At 42.8% G+C, this 19,735-nt stretch overlaps 1 protein-coding gene across 4 annotated transcripts in view; it reads right to left on the reverse strand.

Annotated features, from left to right (window-relative positions):
- Positions 1-567: 567 nt before the first annotated feature.
- The window catches only part of LOC311115175 (protein Atg16l2-like), a 97,494-nt gene continuing 78,326 nt past the window's right edge, over positions 568-19,735 (reverse strand). For 3 of the 4 annotated variants that reach the window (XM_084190379.1, XM_084190378.1, XM_084190380.1), the window contains 2 exons: positions 6,492-6,593; positions 568-5,015 (listed from right to left, as the gene is read on the reverse strand). In XM_084190379.1, the coding sequence (XP_084046505.1) occupies positions 4,922-5,015; positions 6,492-6,593 (196 nt within the window). In that variant the 3' untranslated portion in view covers positions 568-4,921. Of the gene's footprint in view, positions 5,016-6,491; positions 6,594-16,939; positions 16,988-19,735 lie in introns of all 4 variants that reach the window. The other variant, XM_084190381.1, reaches the window with a different exon arrangement.

A 19,735-nucleotide genomic window follows, 5' to 3' on the forward strand; every position in this document is an offset into this window, starting at 1 on the left:
TGTCCTTTAGTAGTGGTTTCTTTGCAGCAATTCGACCATGAATGCTTGATTCACACAGTCCCCTCTGAACAGTTGATGTTGAGATGTGTCTGTGACGAACTCTGTGAAGCATTTATTTGGGCTGCAATTTCTGAGGCTGGTAACTCTAATGAACTTATCCTCTGCAGCAGAGGTAACTCTGGGTCTTCCATTCCTGTGGCGGTCCTCATGAGAGCCAGTTTCATCATAGCGCTTGATGGTTTTTGCAACTGCACTTGAAGAAACTTTCAACGTTTTTGACATTTTCCAGATTGACTGACTTTCATGTCTTAAAGTAATGATGGACTTGGTCTTTTACCAAATAGGGCTATCTTCTGTATACCCCCCTACCTTGTCACAACACAACTGATTGGCTCAAAAGCATTAAGAAGGAAAGAAATTCCACAAATTAACTTTTAAGAAGGCACACCTGTTAATTGAAATGCATTCCAGGTGACTACCTCATGAAGCTGGTTGAGAAAATGCCAAGAGTGTACAAAGCTGTCATCAAGGCAAAGGGTGGCTAATTGAAGAATCTCAAATATAACATATATTTTGATTTGTTTAACACTGTTTTTGGTTACTACATGATTCCATATGTGTTATTTCATAGTTTTGATGTCTTCACTATTATTCTACAATGTAAAAAATAGTAAAAATAAAGAAAAACCCTTGAATGAGTAGGTGTCCAAACTTTTGACTGGTAGTGTATATATATATATATATATATACATACAGTGGCAAGAAAAAGTATGTGAACCCTTTGGAATTACCTGGATTTCTGCATAAATTGGTCATACAATCTGATCTGATCTTCATCTAAGTCACAACAACAGACAAGCACAGTCTGCTTAAACTCATAAATTATTGAATTTTTCTTGTCTATATTGAATACATCATTTAAACATTCATAGTGTAGGTTGGAAAAAATATGTGAACCCCCGTAGGCTAATGACTTCTCCAAAGCTGATTGGAGTCAGGAGTCAGCTGACCTGGAGTCCAACCAATCAGACGAGATTGGAGATGTTGGTTAGAGCTGCCCTATAAAAAAACACTCACAGAATTTGAGTTCGCTATTCACAAGAAGCACTGCCTGATGGGAACCATGCCTCGAACAAAATAGATCTCAGAAGAATTGTTGACTTGCATAAAGCTGGAAAGGGTTACAAAATTATAACATTTTACATTTACATTTTAGTCATTTAGCAGACGTTCTTATCCAGAGCGACTTACAGTTAGTGAATACGTATATATTTTTTTATACTGGCCCCCCGTGGGAATCAAACCCACAACCCTGGCGTTGCAAACGCCATGCTCTATCAACTGAGCTACATCCCTGCCGGCCATTCCCTCCCCTACCCTGGACGATGCTGGGCCAATTGTGCGCCGCCCATGAGTCTCCCGGTCGCGGCCGGCTGCGACAGAGCCTGGATTCGAACCAGGATCTCTAGTGGCACAGTTAGCACTGCGATGCAGTGCCTTAGACCACTGCGCCACTCAGGAGTCTTGATGTTCATCAGTCAACGGTAAGACAAATTGTCTATAAATGGAGAAAGTTCAGCACTGTTGCTAGTCTCCCTAGGAGTGGCCGTCCTGCAGAGATGACTGCAAGAGCACAGCGCAGAACGCTCAACGAGGTTAAGAAGAATCCTAGAGTGCCAGCTAAAGACTTACAGAAATCTCTGGAACACGCTAACATCTCTGTTGACGAGTCTACGATACGTAAAACACTAAACAAGAATGGTGGTCATGGGAGGACACCACGGAAGAAACCACTGCTGTCCAAAAAAAAAACATTGCTGCACGTCTGAAGTTCGCAAAAGAGCACCTGGATGTTCCACAGCGCTACTGGCAAAATATTCTGTGGACAGATGAAACTAAAGTTGAGTTGTTTGGAAGGAAGGAACACACAACACTATGTGTGGAGAAAAAAAAGGCACAGCACACCAACATCAAAACCTGATCCCAACTGTAAAGTATGGTGGAGGGAGCGTCATGGTTTGGGGCTGCTTTGCTGCCTCAGGGCCTGGACAGCTTGCTATCATCGACGGAAAAATGAATTCCCACGTTTATGAAGACATTCTGCAGGAGAATGTAAGGCTTTCTGTCCGCCAATTGAAGCTCAACAGGACAACGACCCAAAACACAGAAGTAAACCAACAACAGAATAGCTTCAGAAGAACCAGTTATTAAATCCAAGGGTTCACATACTTTTCCCACCCTGCACTGTGAATGTTTACCCGGTGTGTTCAATAAAGACATGGAAATGTATAATTGTTTGTGTGTTACCAGTTTAAGCAGACTGTGCTTGTCTGTTGTTGTGACTTAGATGAAGATCAGATCAGATTGTATGACCAATTTATGCAGAAATCCAGGTAATTCCAAAGGGTTCACATACTTTTTCTTGCCACTGTATATATATTATCTTATACAATTGGAATTTCTGAGAGAAATAGATTTTGTTTAACAAGTAATATAACGTTTTCTCAAAAAGATAGGGGTCAAAATTGTTGGCACCCGTTTTCAATACCTTTCAATACCTCACCTTGTGAGAATAACGGCAATGAGCCTTTTTCTAAAATGTTTTATGAAATTGGAGAACACATTGGGAGGGCTCTTAGACCATTCATCCACACAGAATCTTTCTGGCTCAGTGCCGTTATCCTCCCAAGGTGAGGTATTGAAAGGTTTATGAAAACAGGCTTAGCAATAATCTTGACCCGTTTCTTTTTGTTGGAAAAAAAAAAGTATTACTTGTTAAACAAATCTCTTTCTCTGAGAAATTGTATTAGTATTATTTATTGTATTATAATTTTTTGCTCATCTTTATCAAGGGGGACAATAGTTTTGGACCTGGCTGTATGGCATAAAAAATTTTAGTGATTCAATTGACATTTTTAGTCATTTAGCAGATGCTCTTATCCAGAGCGACTTCCAATTAGTGAGTTCATACTGGCCCCCCATACCCTATATAATACAGCATTTACATGGCATATCCCATACCCTCCCTGATTCCCTTCCCATAGACACACACACAAGGATATCCCTTTAGTTAATCCAAAACATTTGAAACATAACCACTAACTGTGCTTAACTGACCATCTGTTAGTTAAAAGACGTTATCACCACATCATTATAAAATGCAGAGTGAACTGTATATACTGAAGACAATATTAATGTTTTACATGGTTTACACAACATCTATATGTGAATGAGTAACACGGTTTACACAACGTATATGTGAATGAGTAACACGGAGGAATTAGAGAAGTAAAATGGTGTCTATCTCAGCTTTACATGAAGAGTGTGTTAGACTGAGGACTGAAGCTGAGAGGCCAAACGGCTGCTGAATGCAACTCAGCATTTTAATCTGAATCACTGAGTATAACTGCATAGAGGCACACACGAGAGAGAGAGAGAGAGAGAGAGACAGAGAGACAGAGAGACAGAGAGAGAGGAGAGAGAGAGAGAGAGAGAGAGAGGCAGGTTTATTGCTCTCATCAGTAACACCTCAATATGATTTTATGACTAAATGCTAAATGTTGTCCAGCTGTATTACTGAATGTGGACAAAAGCCAAGCAAATACCCCCGTGAGGAATGGTAAAGTTGTAATGTTCTCAATAACAGACCAGCAACAGCTGGTTATTCCCTTTAGAACCCTCTAGATAACCCTATTCCCTTTAGAACCCTCTAGATAACCCTATTCCCTTTAGAACCCTCTAGATAACCCTATTCCCTTTAGAACCCTCTAGATAACCCTATTCCCTTTAGAACCCTCTAGATAACCCTATTCCCTTTAGAACCCTCTAGATAACCCTATTCCCTTTAGAACCCTCTAGATAACCCTATTCCCTTTAGAACCCTCTAGATAACCCTATTCCCGTTAGAACCCTCTAGATAACCCTATTCCGTTCAGCCCTCTACATGTGTCATGTAGCTTAGACTAAAACCCTCCATCATTTAATAACAGGAACACCTATTAGACCAGCAGACCAGTGTAACCCTAACTGTAAGCCAGCAATGGGCATGAAGCTTTACCTCCAATTGTTTCAAGCAGAGGATATGAATCCTTATCCCTGAATAACTAGCGTATTAGTTTCACGCTTTTCATTCCCCAATACCAATGGTTAGACGCCACATTATTTTGAACCACTAAGTAAGAAACGTTGTTTTGACAGAACAAATGCTTGTTTACAAAAAGGCAAAGCAACATTATGGAGTTGTGTTGGCACCATTAGGACTCCATACAATGTTTTCTACCCATTTACCTCGGGAAAGACATCATGGAGAGAATAAAATGAACGCTAGCACATTTTCAGCATAATAACATGTAATGAAACTATTGACTTTTTGACAGACAGATATTGTATCTATGATTTTCTGCCAGTTTCCCTTAGAAAAGTTAAATACAAAAGGAAAATAGCAGAATGTGTCAGATCTGACGACTGAATTGAATTCTGCTGCTCTATCGATCGCGCCGCACATCAGTCTGAACCTGCCATCCTAGAAGTCGTTTGTGCTGACATCAAAATTACATAATTCATGAATCATGTGGGCTCTGGTCCAACCCATTGGGTTCTGGGACCAATCAGAACAGTTTGAATCTGTTGGCATTCGAGAAGTCTTCGGGGAGGAAGCCAATCCAGCCTCATGGTGGAGGAGAAACGTTAGTGGGCGTGGCGTTTGGCCTGAGTGATGTGGATCGGCAGCCAGGCAACAGTTGGATACCATCCCCATCCGTTCTGTCTGACTGGTATCAGGAGTGAGACAAACATCCAATGTGTTCTGTGTTCTGTGTTCTGTGTTCTGTGTTCTCTCAGCCAATGTTCAGATGGGCCAGTCTAACCCTAACCCCAGACTGATGTTCAAATGGGTCTGAGGCTGGCCAGTCGACCAGACTGTTTAAATGTCGCTCCAGAGGACGGCACGCCGGCTCTTGTCCACACTGACCACGTACTCCCCAGACCCAGACCAGGCCACGGCGTTGATGGAGGAACTGCCGAGGAGAAGGAGGACAGTCAATAATGGTTGATCTGAAATGACAACCTATTCTTCTTAGCCAAAACATTTATTTTATTTTAAAGTAATTTAGCAGAGGCTCTTATCCAGAGCGACTTACAGGAGCAAATTAGGGTTAAGTGCCTTGCTCAAGGGCACGTCGACAGATTTTTCCACCTAGTCGGCTTGGGGATTAGAACCAGCGACCTTTCGGTTACTGGCACTACGCTCTTAACCACTAAGCTACCTGCCGCCATCATAGGGCTCTGGCCAAAAGTAGTGCACGGCATTGGGAGGAGGGTGCCATAGGGCTCTGGACGTCGCCTAAATCTCAATCACTTCAATGTGCGTCCACCAGACAGACAGTGGAACAGCTTTGACTCACTCAGTGTTTTTCTAGAAGTGACAGAGCAGATGGACTGTTGGATTCACTGGGAACCAAACAGAGCAGATGGACTGTTGGATTCACTGGGAACCAAACAGAGCAGATGGACTGTTGGATTCACTGGGAACCAAACAGAGCAGATGGACTGTTGGATTCACTGGGAACCAAACAGAGCAGATGGACTGTTGGATTCACTGGGAACCAAACAGAGCAGATGGACTGTTGGATTCACTGGGAACCAAACAGAGCAGATGGACTGTTGGATTCACTGGGAACCAAACAGAGCAGATGGACTGTTGGATTCACTGGGAACCAAACAGAGCAGAGCCACAAACAACACTAAGAACAGACACGGCCAACATTCAGGCAGCTCCACAGACACCATGGACACGGCCAACATTCAGGCAGCTCCACAGACACCATGGACACGGCCAACGTTCAGTACATGCTCTGCCCTGCTCTCCCCTCCTGCTGACAGAACCCTGCTCTGCCCTCCTGCTGACAGAACCCTGCTCTCCCCTCCTGCGGACAGAACCCTGCTCTCTCCCCTTCTGCTGACAGAACCCTGCTCTGCCCTCCTGCTGACAGAACCCTGCTCTGCCCTCCCGCTGACAGAACCCTGCTCTGCCCTCCTGCTGACAGAACCCTGCTCTGCCCTCCTGCTGACAGAACCCTGCTCTGCCCTCCTGCTGACAGAACCCTGCTCTCCCCTCCTGCGGACAGAACCCTGCTCTGCCTTCCTGCTGACAGAACCATGCTCTCTCCTCCTGCGGACAGAACCATGCTCTCTCCTCCTGCGGACAGAACCCTGCTCTCTCCCCTTCTGCTGACAGAACCCTGCTCTCTCCCCTTCTGCTAATGTAAACACTATCTAATAGCCTGTAACATTCTCTAGTCCACTAATAGCCTCTACAACACACTGCAAAGAGGAAGTGTCATAAACCTAATTGATGCTGTGTTGGCCAGAGCCCAGTAGGGCTGAGGATAGCTGCTAAAAGCTAAGGTCCTCAGAGGCTGGGTGGGGTTCAGAGGACAGACAGGCAGACTGTGGACCGTCCAGTCCAGTCTAGTCTAGTCCAGTTGTCTTACCTGTGCATGTCCGGTAGTCGTGTCTCCAGGTTGCCAGAGTTGACGTTCCAGATATAGACGGCTCCGTCTGCTGATCCTGCTGCCAGGTAGCTCCCATCAGGACTAGAGAGAGAGAGAGAGAGAGAGAGAGAGAGAGAGAGAGAGAGAGAGAGAGAGAGAGAGAGAGAGAGAGAGAGAGAGAGAGAGAGAGAGAGAGAGAGAGAGAGAGAGAGAGAGAGAGAGAGAGAGAGAGAGAGAGAGAGAGAGAGAGAGAGAGAGAGAGAGAGAGAGAGAGAGGAGAGAGAGAGAGAGAGAGAGAGAGAGAGAGAGAGAGAGAGAGAGAGAGAGAGAGAGAGAGAGAGAGAGAGAGAGGAGAGAGAGAGAGAGAGAGAGAGAGAGAGAGAGAGAGAGAGAGAGAGAGAGAGAGAGAGAGAGAAAGAGAGGAGAAGAGAGAGAGAGAAAGAGAGGAGACGAGAAGAGAGAGAGAGAGAAAGAGAGGAGACGAGATGAGATGAGAGAGAGAGAGAGGAGAGGAGAAGAGAGAGAGAAAGAGAGCGAAGAGAGGAGAGGAAAGAAGAGAGGAGAGAAGAGTTATCTATCCAAACGGAGATGTATGGATAAACCACTTCTCCAATCTTTTTGGCTCTATAACAAAGAATAAACAGCAAAAACATATAAATGATCAAATACAAATCTTAGAATCAACTACTAAAGACTACCAGAACCCACTGGACTTCTCCAATTACATTGAATGAACTACAGGACAAAATACAAACCCTCCAACCCAAAAAGGCCTGTGGTGTTGATGGTATCCTAAAATGAAATGATAAAATATACAGACCACAAATTCCAAATATCTATAGTTAAACTCTTTAACATCATCCTTAGCTCTGGCATTTCCCCCAATATTTGGAACCAAGGACTGATCACCCCAATCCACAAAAGTGGAGACAAATTTGACCCCGATAACTACCGTGGGATATGCGTCAACAGCAACCTTGGGAAAATCCACTTTTGCATAACTATTAACACCCCCAAAGTCAATACTTTGTAGAGCCACCCTTTTGCAGCAATTACTGCTGCAAGTCTCTTGGGGTATGTCTCTACGAGCTTGTTTTCGAAAGAAAAACAATTTTTTTGTCTATTAAAATAACATCAAATTGATCAGAAATAGACATTGTTAATGTAGACATTGTTAATGTTGTAAATGACTATTGTAGCTGGAAACGGCTGATTTTTAATGGAATATCTACATAGGTGTACAGAGGCCCATTATCAGCAACCATCAGTTGAAGATCTCGAACAATGCTGTGTACTACTCCCTTCACAGAACAGCGCAAACTGGCTCTAACCAGAATAGAAAGAGGAGTGGGAGGCCCCAGTGCACAACTGAGCAAGAGGACAAATACATTAGCGTGTCTAGTTTGAGAAACTCCCTTTAAGAGTGTGCTCCTAATCTCAGCTCGCTACCTGTATAAAAGACACCTGGGAGCCAGAAATCTTTCTGATTGAGAGGGGGGGTCAAATACTTATTTCCCTCATTAAAATGCTAATCAATTTATAACATTTTTGACATGCGTTTTTCTGGATTTTTTTGTTGTTATTCTGTCTCTCACTGTTCAAATAAACCTACCATTAAAATTATAGACTGATCATGTATTTGTCAGTGGGCAAACATACAAAATCAGCAGGGGATCAAATACTTTTTTCCCTCACTGTACATGAAATCCAAATAAAAATCCATTTAAATTACAGGTTGTAATGCAACAAAATAGCAAAAACGCCAAGGGGGATGAATACTTTTGCAAGGCACTGTATATATCAATGAATTGGCGAGGGCACTAGAACAGTCTGCAGCACCCGGCCTCACCCTACTACAATCTGAAGTCAAATGTCTACTGTTTGCTGATGATCTGGTGCTTCTGTCACCAACCAAGGAGGGCCTACAGCAGCACCTAGATCTTCTGCACATATTCTGTCAGACCTGGGCCCTGACAGTAAATCTCAGTAAGACAAAAATAATGGTGTTCCAAAAAAGGTCCAGTTGCCAGGACCACAAATACAAATTCCATCTAGACACCGTTGCCCTAGAACACACAAGAAACGATACATACCTCGGCCTAAACATCAGAGCAAAAGGGAACTTCCACAAAGCTGTGAACGATCTGAGAGACAAGGCAAGAAGGGCCTTCTAGGGCATCAAAATGAAGTTAAAATTTGATATACCAAATAGGATCTGGCTAAAAATACTTGAATCAGTTATAGAACCCATTGCCCTTTATGGTTGTGAGGTCTGGGGTCACCAACCAAGAATTCACCAAATGGAGATTCTGCATGCAGAATTCTGCAAAAATATCCTCTGTGTACAACGTAAAACACCAAATAATGCATGCAGAGCAGAATTAGGCCGATACCCACTAATTATCAAAATCCAGAAAAGAGCCGTTAAATTCTATAACCACATAAAAGGAAGCGATTCCCAAACCTTCCATAACAAAGCCATCCCCTACAGAGAGATGAACCTGGAGAAGAGTCCCCTAAGTAAGCTGGTCCTGGGGCTCTGTTCACGTTCACAAACACAAACAGACCCCACAGAGCCCCAGGACAACAACACAATTAGACCCAACCAAATCATGAGAAAACAAAAAGAGAATTACTTGACACATTGGAAAGAATTAACAAAAAACAGAGCAAACTAGAATGCTATTTGGCCCTAAACAGAGAGTACACAGTGGCAGAATACCTGACTACTGTGACTGACCCAAACTTAAGGAAAGCTTTGACTATGGACAGACTAAGTGAGCATAGCCTTGCTATTGAGAAAGGCCGCCGTAGGCAGACCTGGCTCTCAAGAGAAGGCAGGCTATGAACACTGCCAACAAAATGAGGTGGAAACTGAGCTGCACTTCCTAACCTCCTGCCAAATGTATGACCATATTAGAGACACATATTTCCCTCAGTTTACGCAGACCCACACAGAATTTGAAAACAAACCCAATTTTGATAAACTCCCCTATCTATTAGGTGAAATACCACAGTGTGCCATCACAGCAGCAAGATTTGTGACCTGTTGCCACAAGAAAAGGGCAACCAGTGAAGAACAAACACCATTGTAAATACAACCCATATTTATATTGATTTCTTTTCCCTTTTGAACTTTAACTATTTGCAAATCATTACAACACTGTATATAGACATAATATTACATTTGAAATGTCTTTATTCTTTTGGAACTTTTGTGAGTGTAATGTTTAATTTTTGTATTGTTTAATTCACTTTTGTTTATTATCTACTTCACTTGCTTTGGCAATGTTAACATGTTTCCCATGCCAATAATGCCCCTTAAATTGAATTGAAATTGAATTGAGAGAGAGAGAGGGGGGGGGGGGGGGAAGAGAGAAGAGATCGATAGAGATAGATAGATACAGTGAGGGAAAAAAGTATTTGATCCCCTGCTGATTTTGTACATTTGCCCACTGACAAAGACATGATCAGTCTATAATTTTAATGGTAGGTTTATTTGAACAGTGAGAGACAGAATAACAACAAAAAAATCCAGGAAAACGCACGTCAAAAATGTTAAAAATTGATTGGCATTTTAATGAGAGAAATAAGTATTTGACCCCTCTGCAAAACATGACTTAGTATTTGGTTGCAAAACCCTTGTTGGCAATCACAGAGGTCAGACGTTTCTTGTAGTTGGCCACAAGGTTTGCACAAATCTCAGGAGGGATTTTGTCCCACTCCTCTTTGCAGATCTTCTCCAAGTCATTAAGGTTTCGAGGCTGACGTTTGGCAACTCAAACCTTCAGCTCCCTCCACAGATTTTCTATGGGATTAAGGTCTGGAGACTGGCTAGGCCACTCCAGGACCTTAATGTGCTTCTTCTTGAGCCACTACTTTGTTGCCTTGGCCGTGTGTTTTGGGTCATTGTCATGCTGGAATACCCATCCACGACCCATTTTCAATGCACTGGCTGAGGGAAGGAGGTTCTCACCCAAGATTTGACGGTACATGGCCCCGTCCATCGTCCCTTTGATGCGGTGAAGTTGTCCTGTCCCCTTAGCAGAAAAACACCCCATAGCATAATGTTTCCACCTCCATGTTTGACGGTGGGGATGGTGTTCTTGGGGTCATAGGCAGCATTCCTCCTCCTCCAAACACGGCAAGTTGAGTTGACGCCAAAGAGCTCCATTTTGGTCTCATCTGACCACAACACTTTTACCCAGTTCTCCTCTGAATCATTCAGATGTTAATTGGCAAACTTCAGACGGGCCTGTATATGTGCTTTCTTGAGCAGGGGGAACTTGCGGGCGCTGCAGGATTTCAGTCCTTCACGGCGTAGTGTGTTACCAATTGTTTTCTTGGTGACGATGGTCCCAGCTGCCTTGAGATCATTGACAAGATCCTCCCGTGTAGTTCTGGGCTGATTCCTCACTGTTCTCATGATCATTGCAACTCCACGAGGTGAGATCTTGCATGGAGCCCCAGGCCGAGGGAGATTGACAGTTCTTTTGTGTTTCTTCCATTTGCGAATAATCGCACCAACTGTTGTCACCTTCTCACCAAGCTGCTTGGCGATGGTCTTGTAGCCCATTCCAGCCTTGTGTAGGTCTACAATCTTGTCCCTGACATCCTTGGAGAGCTCTTTGGTCTTGGCCATGGTGGAGAGTTTGGAATCTGATTGATTGATTGCTTCTGTGGACAGGTGTCTTTTATACAGGTAACAAACTGAGATTAGGAGCACTCCCTTTAAGAGTGTGCTCCTAATCTCAGCTCGTTACCTGTATAAAAGACACCTGGGAGCCAGAAATCTTTCTGATTGAGAGGGGGTCAAATACTTATTTCCCTCATTAAAATGCAAATCAATTGATAACTTTTTTGTCATGAGTTTTTCTGGATTTTTGTGTTGTTATTCTGTCTCTCACTGTTCAAATAAACCTACCATTAAAATTATAGACTGATCATTTCTTTGTCAGTGGGCAAACGTACAAAATCAGCAGGGGATCAAATACTTTTTCCCCTCACTGTATATAGATAGATAAGGAACAATTAGTTAGTTAAAGGCTGATATATCAATACCATACAATACTAGGCTGATATCTGGCCACTACACTACATTACTAGAGTACCATGTCCTGACTCCTGCCTGGCCCTCAACAACACCACACCACAAAGCATTCTGGTCCGTCCATCTGTTGTCATGGCAACAGTAAAAATGCATTCAGCGGAAACCGGTTAGTAAATCAGCACGCATCAAAAGAAAAAGAAAAAAACTCGCCCTCTCCCTCTCTCTCTCTCTTTATCTCTCTCCCTCTCTCTTTCTATTTCTCTGTCTCTCTCAGATCCAACATCACATGTGGCCTTTACAGGGGAGAGAGAGGAACATGTAGAGCAGGGGGTCAAGCTCATTCCATGGAGGGCCGAGTGTCTGCTGGTTGTTGGTTTTTCCTTTCAATTAAGACCTGGACAACCAGGTGAGGGGAGTTCCTTACTAATTAGTGACCTTAATTCATAAATCAAGTACAAGGGTGGAGCGAAAACCTGCAGACACCCGGCCCTCCGTGGAATGAGTTTGACATGTGTGAGGTAACGGAAGGAGGCGGATATGTCAGCTGAAGGTTGCTCACAGCCCTAACGCTCTCTTCTATTTCCTTTGACCTTTATAACTGAATATCTAGCGGCTCAAAACATTCAAGTCAACAGCCAGTCTGGTCACACAGATGCAATATACATTAATTCACATCACTCTTCTAAAACCAACTAGTCTAGTGTTGTGAGATGTTTGACTTCTGTCATACATCTATAAATTCCTCATCCAGTACGCTCTCACTAATATTACTCACTACTATTACTCACTAATATTACTCACTACTATTACTCACTAATATTACACACTACTATTACACACTACTATTACTCACTACTATTACTCACTAATATTACTCACTAATATTACTCACTACTATTACTCACTAATATTACACACTAATATTACACACTACTATTACTCACTAATATTACTCACTACTATTACTCACTAATATTACACACTAATATTACTCACTACTATTACTCACTACTATTACTCACTAATAGTACTCACTACTATTACTCACTAATATTACTCACTAATATTACTCACTACTATTACTCACTAATATTACACACTAATATTACACACTAATATTACACACTACTATTACTCACTAATATTACACACTAATATTACACACTAATATTACTCACTACTATTACTCACTAATATTACTCACTACTATTACTCACTAATATTACACACTAATATTACTCACTACTATTACTCACTAATATTACTCACTAATATTACTCACTACTATTACTCACTAATATTACACACTAATATTACTCACTGCTATTACTCACTACTATTACTCACTAATATTACACACTACTATTACACACTAATATTACACACTACTATTACACACTAATATTACACACTACTATTACTCACTACTATTACTCACTAATATTACTCACTACTATTACTCACTACTATTACTCACTAATATTACACACTACTATTACTCACTACTATTACTCACTAATATTACTCACTACTATTACTCACTACTATTACTCACTAATATTACTCACTAATATTACTCACTAATATTACTCACTAATATTACACACTAATATTACTCACTACTATTACACACTACTATTACTCACTAATATTACTCACTACTATTACTCACTAATATTACACACTACTATTACTCACTACTATTACTCACTACTATTACTCACTAATATTACTCACTAATATTACTCACTACTATTACACACTACTATTACTCACTACTATTACTCACTACTATTACTCACTACTATTACTCACTAATATTACTCACTACTGTTACTCACTACTATTACACACTAATATTACACACTAATATTACTCACTACTATTACTCACTAATATTGCTCACTACTATTACTCACTACTATTACGCACTAATATTACTCACTACTATTACTCACTAATATTACACACTACTATTACTCACTACTATTACTCACTAATATTACTCACTAATATTACTCACTAATATTACTCACTACTATTACTCACTACTATTACTCACTACTATTACACACTAATATTACTCACTACTATTACTCACTACTATTACTCACTACTGTTACTCACTACTATTACTCACTAATATTACACACTAATATTACTCACTACTATTACTCACTACTATTACTCACTGATATTACTCACTACTATTACACACTAATATTACTCACTACTATTACTCACTAATATTACTCACTAATATTACACACTAATATTACTCACTACTATTACTCACTACTATTACTCACTACTATTACACACTAATATTACACACTAATATTACACACTAATATTACTCACTAATATTACTCACTAATATTACACACTACTATTACACACTACTATTACACACTAATATTACTCACTAATATTACTCACTAATATTACACACTACTATTACACACTAATATTACACACTAATATTACTCACTACTATTACTCACTAATATTACACACTACTATTACACACTAATATTACACACTACTATTACACACTAATATTACACACTACTATTACACACTAATATTACACACTACTATTACACTAATATTACTCACTACTATTACTCACTAATATTACACACTACTATTACACACTAATATTACACACTAATATTACTCACTAATATTACTCACTACTATTACACACTAATATTACACACTAATATTACACACTAATATTACACACTACTATTACACACTAATATTACTCACTACTATTACACACTACTATTACACACTAATATTACACACTAATATTACTCACTAATATTACTCACTAATATTACACACTAATATTACACACTAATATTACTCACTACTATTACTCACTAATATTACACACTACTATTACACACTAATATTACACACTAATATTACTCACTACTATTACTCACTACTATTACTCACTAATATTACACACTACTATTACACACTAATATTACACACTACTATTACTCACTACTATTACTCACTACTATTACTCACTAATATTACTCACTAATATTACTCACTAATATTACACACTACTATTACTCACTACTATTACACACTAATATTACACACTAATATTACACACAGAGAATGTGCCGGTTAAAGTCATGCAGTCCACTTTTGCTAAGTCAGCGACAGTGTGCAGACTACAGTCGTGGTTAGCTAACAGACAGGCAGAGTAGAGTCCCATTGGAAGTGATTAGGGAGGAAAGAGGACTGGATATGGAGCCAAGCAGGTTTCTACTTCTTTCTCTAGTTCAGCTTCAACAGAATACAAGTCACTTCATGGGTGAGGAGGCAGCCAGCTTCAACAGAATACAAGTCACCTCATGGGTGAGGAGGCAGCCAGCTTCAACAGAATACAAGTCACCTCATGGGTGAGGAGGCAGCCAGCTTCAACAGAATACAAGTCACTTCATGGGTGAGGAGGCAGCCAGCTTCAACAGAATACAAGTCATTTCATGGGTGAGGAGGCAGCCAGCTTCAACAGAATACAAGTCACTTCATGGGTGAGGAGGCAGCCAGCTTCAACAGAATACAAGTCACTTCATGGGTGAGGAGGCAGCCAGCTTCAACAAAATACAAGTCATTTCATGGGTGAGGAGGCAGCCAGCTTCAACAGAATACAAGTCATTTCATGTGTGAGGAGGCAGCCAGCTTCAACATAATACAAATCAGTTCATGGGTGAGGAGGCAGTCAGCTTCAACAGAATACAAGTCATTTCATGGGTGAGGAGGCAGCCAGCTTCAACAGAATACAAGTCATTTCATGGGTGAGGAGGCAGCCAGCTTCAACAGAATACAAGTAATTTCATGGGTGAGGAGGCAGCCAGCTTCAACAGAATACAAGTCACTTCATGGGTGAGGAGGCAGCCAGCTTCAACAGAATACAAGTCACTTCATGGGTGAGGAGGCAGCCAGCTTCAACAGAATACAAGTCACTTCATGGGTGAGGAGGCAGCCAGCTTCAACAAAATACAAGTCATTTCATGGGTGTGGAGGCAGCCAGCTTCAACAGAATACAAGTCATTTCATGTGTGAGGAGGCAGCCAGCTTCAACATAATACAAATCAGTTCATGGGTGAGGAGGCAGTCAGCTTCAACAGAATACAAGTCATTTCATGGGTGAGGAGGCAGCCAGCTTCAACAGAATACAAGTCATTTCATGGGTGAGGAGGCAGCCAGCTTCAACAGAATACAAGTCATTTCATGGGTGAGGAGGCAGCCAGCTTCAACAGAATACAAGTCACTTCATGGGTGAGGAGGCAGCCAGCTTCAACAGAATACAAGTCACTTCATGGGTGAGGAGGCAGCCAGCAAATAATGTGCTACTTACTCAAATATATACACACTATGGCTTCTGTGTGTTATTAAAATATGTGGATCTATCAGGTATGGCCGTTAGAATCACATGAATATTTGGATGCATTATTTATATCTATCAGTCTCTAGATAAGGAGGCTGGGTTGGTTGGACCAAACTCTGCTCTGACACGTTGGTCTGGCATGGTGCTATTGATATCTGTAGCCAGCTGACCTTGGAGAGAGACAATGAAATAAGGAGTGACTGTTACACTCCCCTAGGACATTATAAAACCTCAGCTGGCAAATGAAGCATGTTGTAGACTGTCTTATACCCCGGGGTCCTGTGCCCTCCCTAACCCTCATACACATTCATTAAGCAGTATTATACCCCTGTACCATCCTACAGACTGTGTTGAACCCCAGGCCCCTGTACCATCCTACAGACTGTGTTGAACCCCAGGCCCCTGTACCATCCTACAGACTGTGTTGAATCCCAGGCCCCTGTACCATCCTACAGACTGTGTTGTAGCCCAGGCCCCTGTACCATCCTACAGACTGTGTTGTAGCCCAGGCCCCTGTACCATCCTACAGACTGTGTTGAACCCCAGGCCCCTGTACCATCCTACAGACTGTGTTGAATCCCAGGCCCCTGTACCATCCTACAGACTGTGTTGAATCCCAGGCCCCTGTACCATCCTACAGACTGTGTTGAATCCCAGGCCCCTGTACCATCCTACAGACTGTGTTGTAGCCCAGGCCCCTGTACCATCCTACAGACTGTGTTGAAGCCCAGGCCCCTGTACCATCCTACAGACTGTGTTGAACCCCAGGCCCCTGTACCATCCTACAGACTGTGTTGAACCCCAGGCCCCTGTACCATCCTACAGACTGTGTTGAAGCCCAGGCCCCTGTACCATCCTACAGACTGTGTTGAACCCCAGGCCCCTGTACCATCCTACAGACTGTATTGTAGCCCAGGCCCCTGTACCATCCTACACAATCATTAACATTGTATATATAGAGTTAGTGTAAATGCTCACCTAAATATAGCCTTGGTGCTGTCACAGCCACATTTGAAGCCCTCAGCTCTGAAATGAGAGACAAAGGACAATTATCAGACACATTAACACACAGGGTTAGCTCTATAGTGGAGGAGAGCCACGTCAGGGACAGACCAGGGTTAGCTCTATAGTGGAGGAGCGCCACGTCAGGGACAGACCAGGGTTAGCTCTATAGTGGAGGAGCGCCACGTCAGGGACAGACCAGGGTTAGCTCTATAGTGGAGGAGAGCCACGTCAGGGACAGACCAGGGTTAGCTCTATAGTGGAGGAGAGCCACGTCAGGGACAGACCAGGGTTAGCTCTATAGTGGAGGAGAGCCACGTCAGGGACAGACCAGGGTTAGCTCTATAGTGGAGGAGAGCCACGTCAGGGACAGACCAGGGTTAGCTCTATAGTGGAGGAGAGCCACGTCAGGGACAGACCAGGGTTAGCTCTATAGTGGAGGAGAGCCACGTCAGGGACAGACCAGGGTTAGCTCTATAGTGGAGGAGCGCCACGTCAGGGACAGACCAGGGTTAGCTCTATAGTGGAGGAGCGCCACGTCAGGGACAGACCAGGGTTAGCTCTATAGTGGAGGAGCACCACGTCAGGGACAGACCAGGGTTAGCTCTATAGTGGAGGAGAGCCACGTCAGGGACAGACCAGGGTTAGCTCTATAGTGGAGGAGCGCCACGTCAGGGACAGACCAGGGTTAGCTCTATAGTGGAGGAGAGCCACGTCAGGGACAGACCAGGGTTAGCTCTATAGTGGAGGAGAGCCACGTCAGGGACAGACCAGGGTTAGCTCTATAGTGGAGGAGCGCCACGTCAGGGACAGACCAGGGTTAGCGCTATAGTGGAGGAGCGCCACGTCAGGGACAGACCAGGGTTAGCTCTATAGTGGAGGAGAGCCACGTCAGGGGACAGACCAGGGTTAGCTCTATAGTGGAGGAGAGCCACGTCAGGGACAGACCAGGGTTAGCTCTATAGTGGAGGAGCGCCACGTCAGGGACAGACCAGGGTTAGCTCTATAGTGGAGGAGAGCAAATGGATCCTGAAAGGAAGGGACCAACATAGGCCAAAGGCCGGCAGATGGCGATATTGAGTCGTTTCCATCTTACCGTCCAAACGCATTGTATGCAGCTGGCAATACACTGGTGTCCCCCGTGGACCGGTTCGTACCTAAAACATTATCCATTCAGGCTGCAAAGGCGTCGATTTCTTCCTTAACTAGATTTAATGGCGAGAAGGTGGAAAATAACTGGTAAAATGTGCGTACTTTCTTTACGAAACACCATTTTCCAACACCATGCTAAAGTGGCTAATACCTAGGAACGCTAGTCCCGGATGTTGCGTATTGCTTTCAGCCAATCAGGATGCAGCAGTCAGCCAGTTTACCCCTGGCTGAACGCAGGGCGTAACATTAGGAAGTTGTATTAGCCACTTTAGCATGGTGTTGGAAAATGGTGTTTCGTAAATAAAGTACGCATATTTTCCCAGTTATTTTCCACCTTCTCGCCATTAAATCTAGTTAAGGAGGAAATTGACGCCTTTGCAGCCTGAATGAATCATGTTTTAGGTACGAACTGGTCCACGGGGGGACACCAGTATATTGCCAGCTGCATACGATGCGTTTGGACGGTAAGATGGAACCATCAATACCAGATCAATATCGCCACCTGCCGGCCCACTGGGCTAGGATCAACACAGAGTATTACAGCGCCACGCTGCGCCGGTCTGGCTACCTGAAGCAGACCCTGGAGTTGGTCATGCGGAGGTCGACCACCTGCAGACTCTCGTCTCTGGAGCAGCTGAGGAGCTGGCGGTGGTCAGTAGAGATGTCCAGAGACGTTACCTTCCCCTGGAGAGGAACCTCCTGGGTACAGCTGGCAGCCCTGGGGGGAGGGGAAGGGAGGGAGGGGAGAGAGGGGAGAGAGGGGAGAGAGGGGAGAGAGGCAGTGAGTCACAGCTCAACATGGTCTAGTAGAGTTGTACCGTAGCAGGTCGCTAACTGTAATACAATAGTGAAAAGAATTATCAACATCATAGACCTGTAAACTACAGAGTTATTAAATGTTTGAATTATTAAAGAGTAGCAGGTTCTACTGAGGGAGAAACAGAAATCCCCCTGCATGTCTTGGAACACCTTACAAAATAATTTTAAACTGGAAGAACTTGTCCCGATTGGTGTTTTTAAATCTCTGATGAAGGATTTTGAGGCTGATTCCCTGACCTGTCAATGTCTTTAATTTGCTGTTTTTGATATTGTTATACTCTTGTGAATTCATGAATGGTTTTTACTAGATTACTTGTAGTTTTTCATGTTGTCTGTCTGTAATTTTTTGTAATGACTTGGTGCTGCCTATCTTGGCCAGGACGCTCTTGAAAAAGAGATTTTAAATCTCAATGAGCCCTTCCTGGTTAAATAAAGGTTAAATAAAAAAAAATAAAAAAAATGTCGTTTATAGGGTTATTAGGGTGTAAGGTTAGGGTTATACCCTGCAGGTCTGTTATTAGGGCGTAAGGTTAGGGTTATACCCTGCAGGTCTGTTATTAGGGTGTAAGGTTAGGGTTATACCCTGCAGGTCTGTTATTAGGGTGTAAGGTTAGGGTTATACCCTGCAGGTCTGTTATTAGGGTGTAAGGTTAGGGTTATACCCTGCAGGTCTGTTATTAGGGCGTAAGGTTAGGGTTATACCCTGCAGGTCTGTTATTAGGGTGTAAGGTTAGGGTTATACCCTGCAGGTCTGTTATTAGGGTGTAAGGTTAGGGTTATACCCTGCAGGTCTGTTATTAG

Source organism: Coregonus lavaretus (assembly GCF_964263955.1).
Source record: "Coregonus lavaretus genome assembly, contig: HAP1_SCAFFOLD_268, whole genome shotgun sequence".
NCBI classification, from domain to species: Eukaryota; Metazoa; Chordata; class Actinopteri; order Salmoniformes; family Salmonidae; genus Coregonus; species Coregonus lavaretus.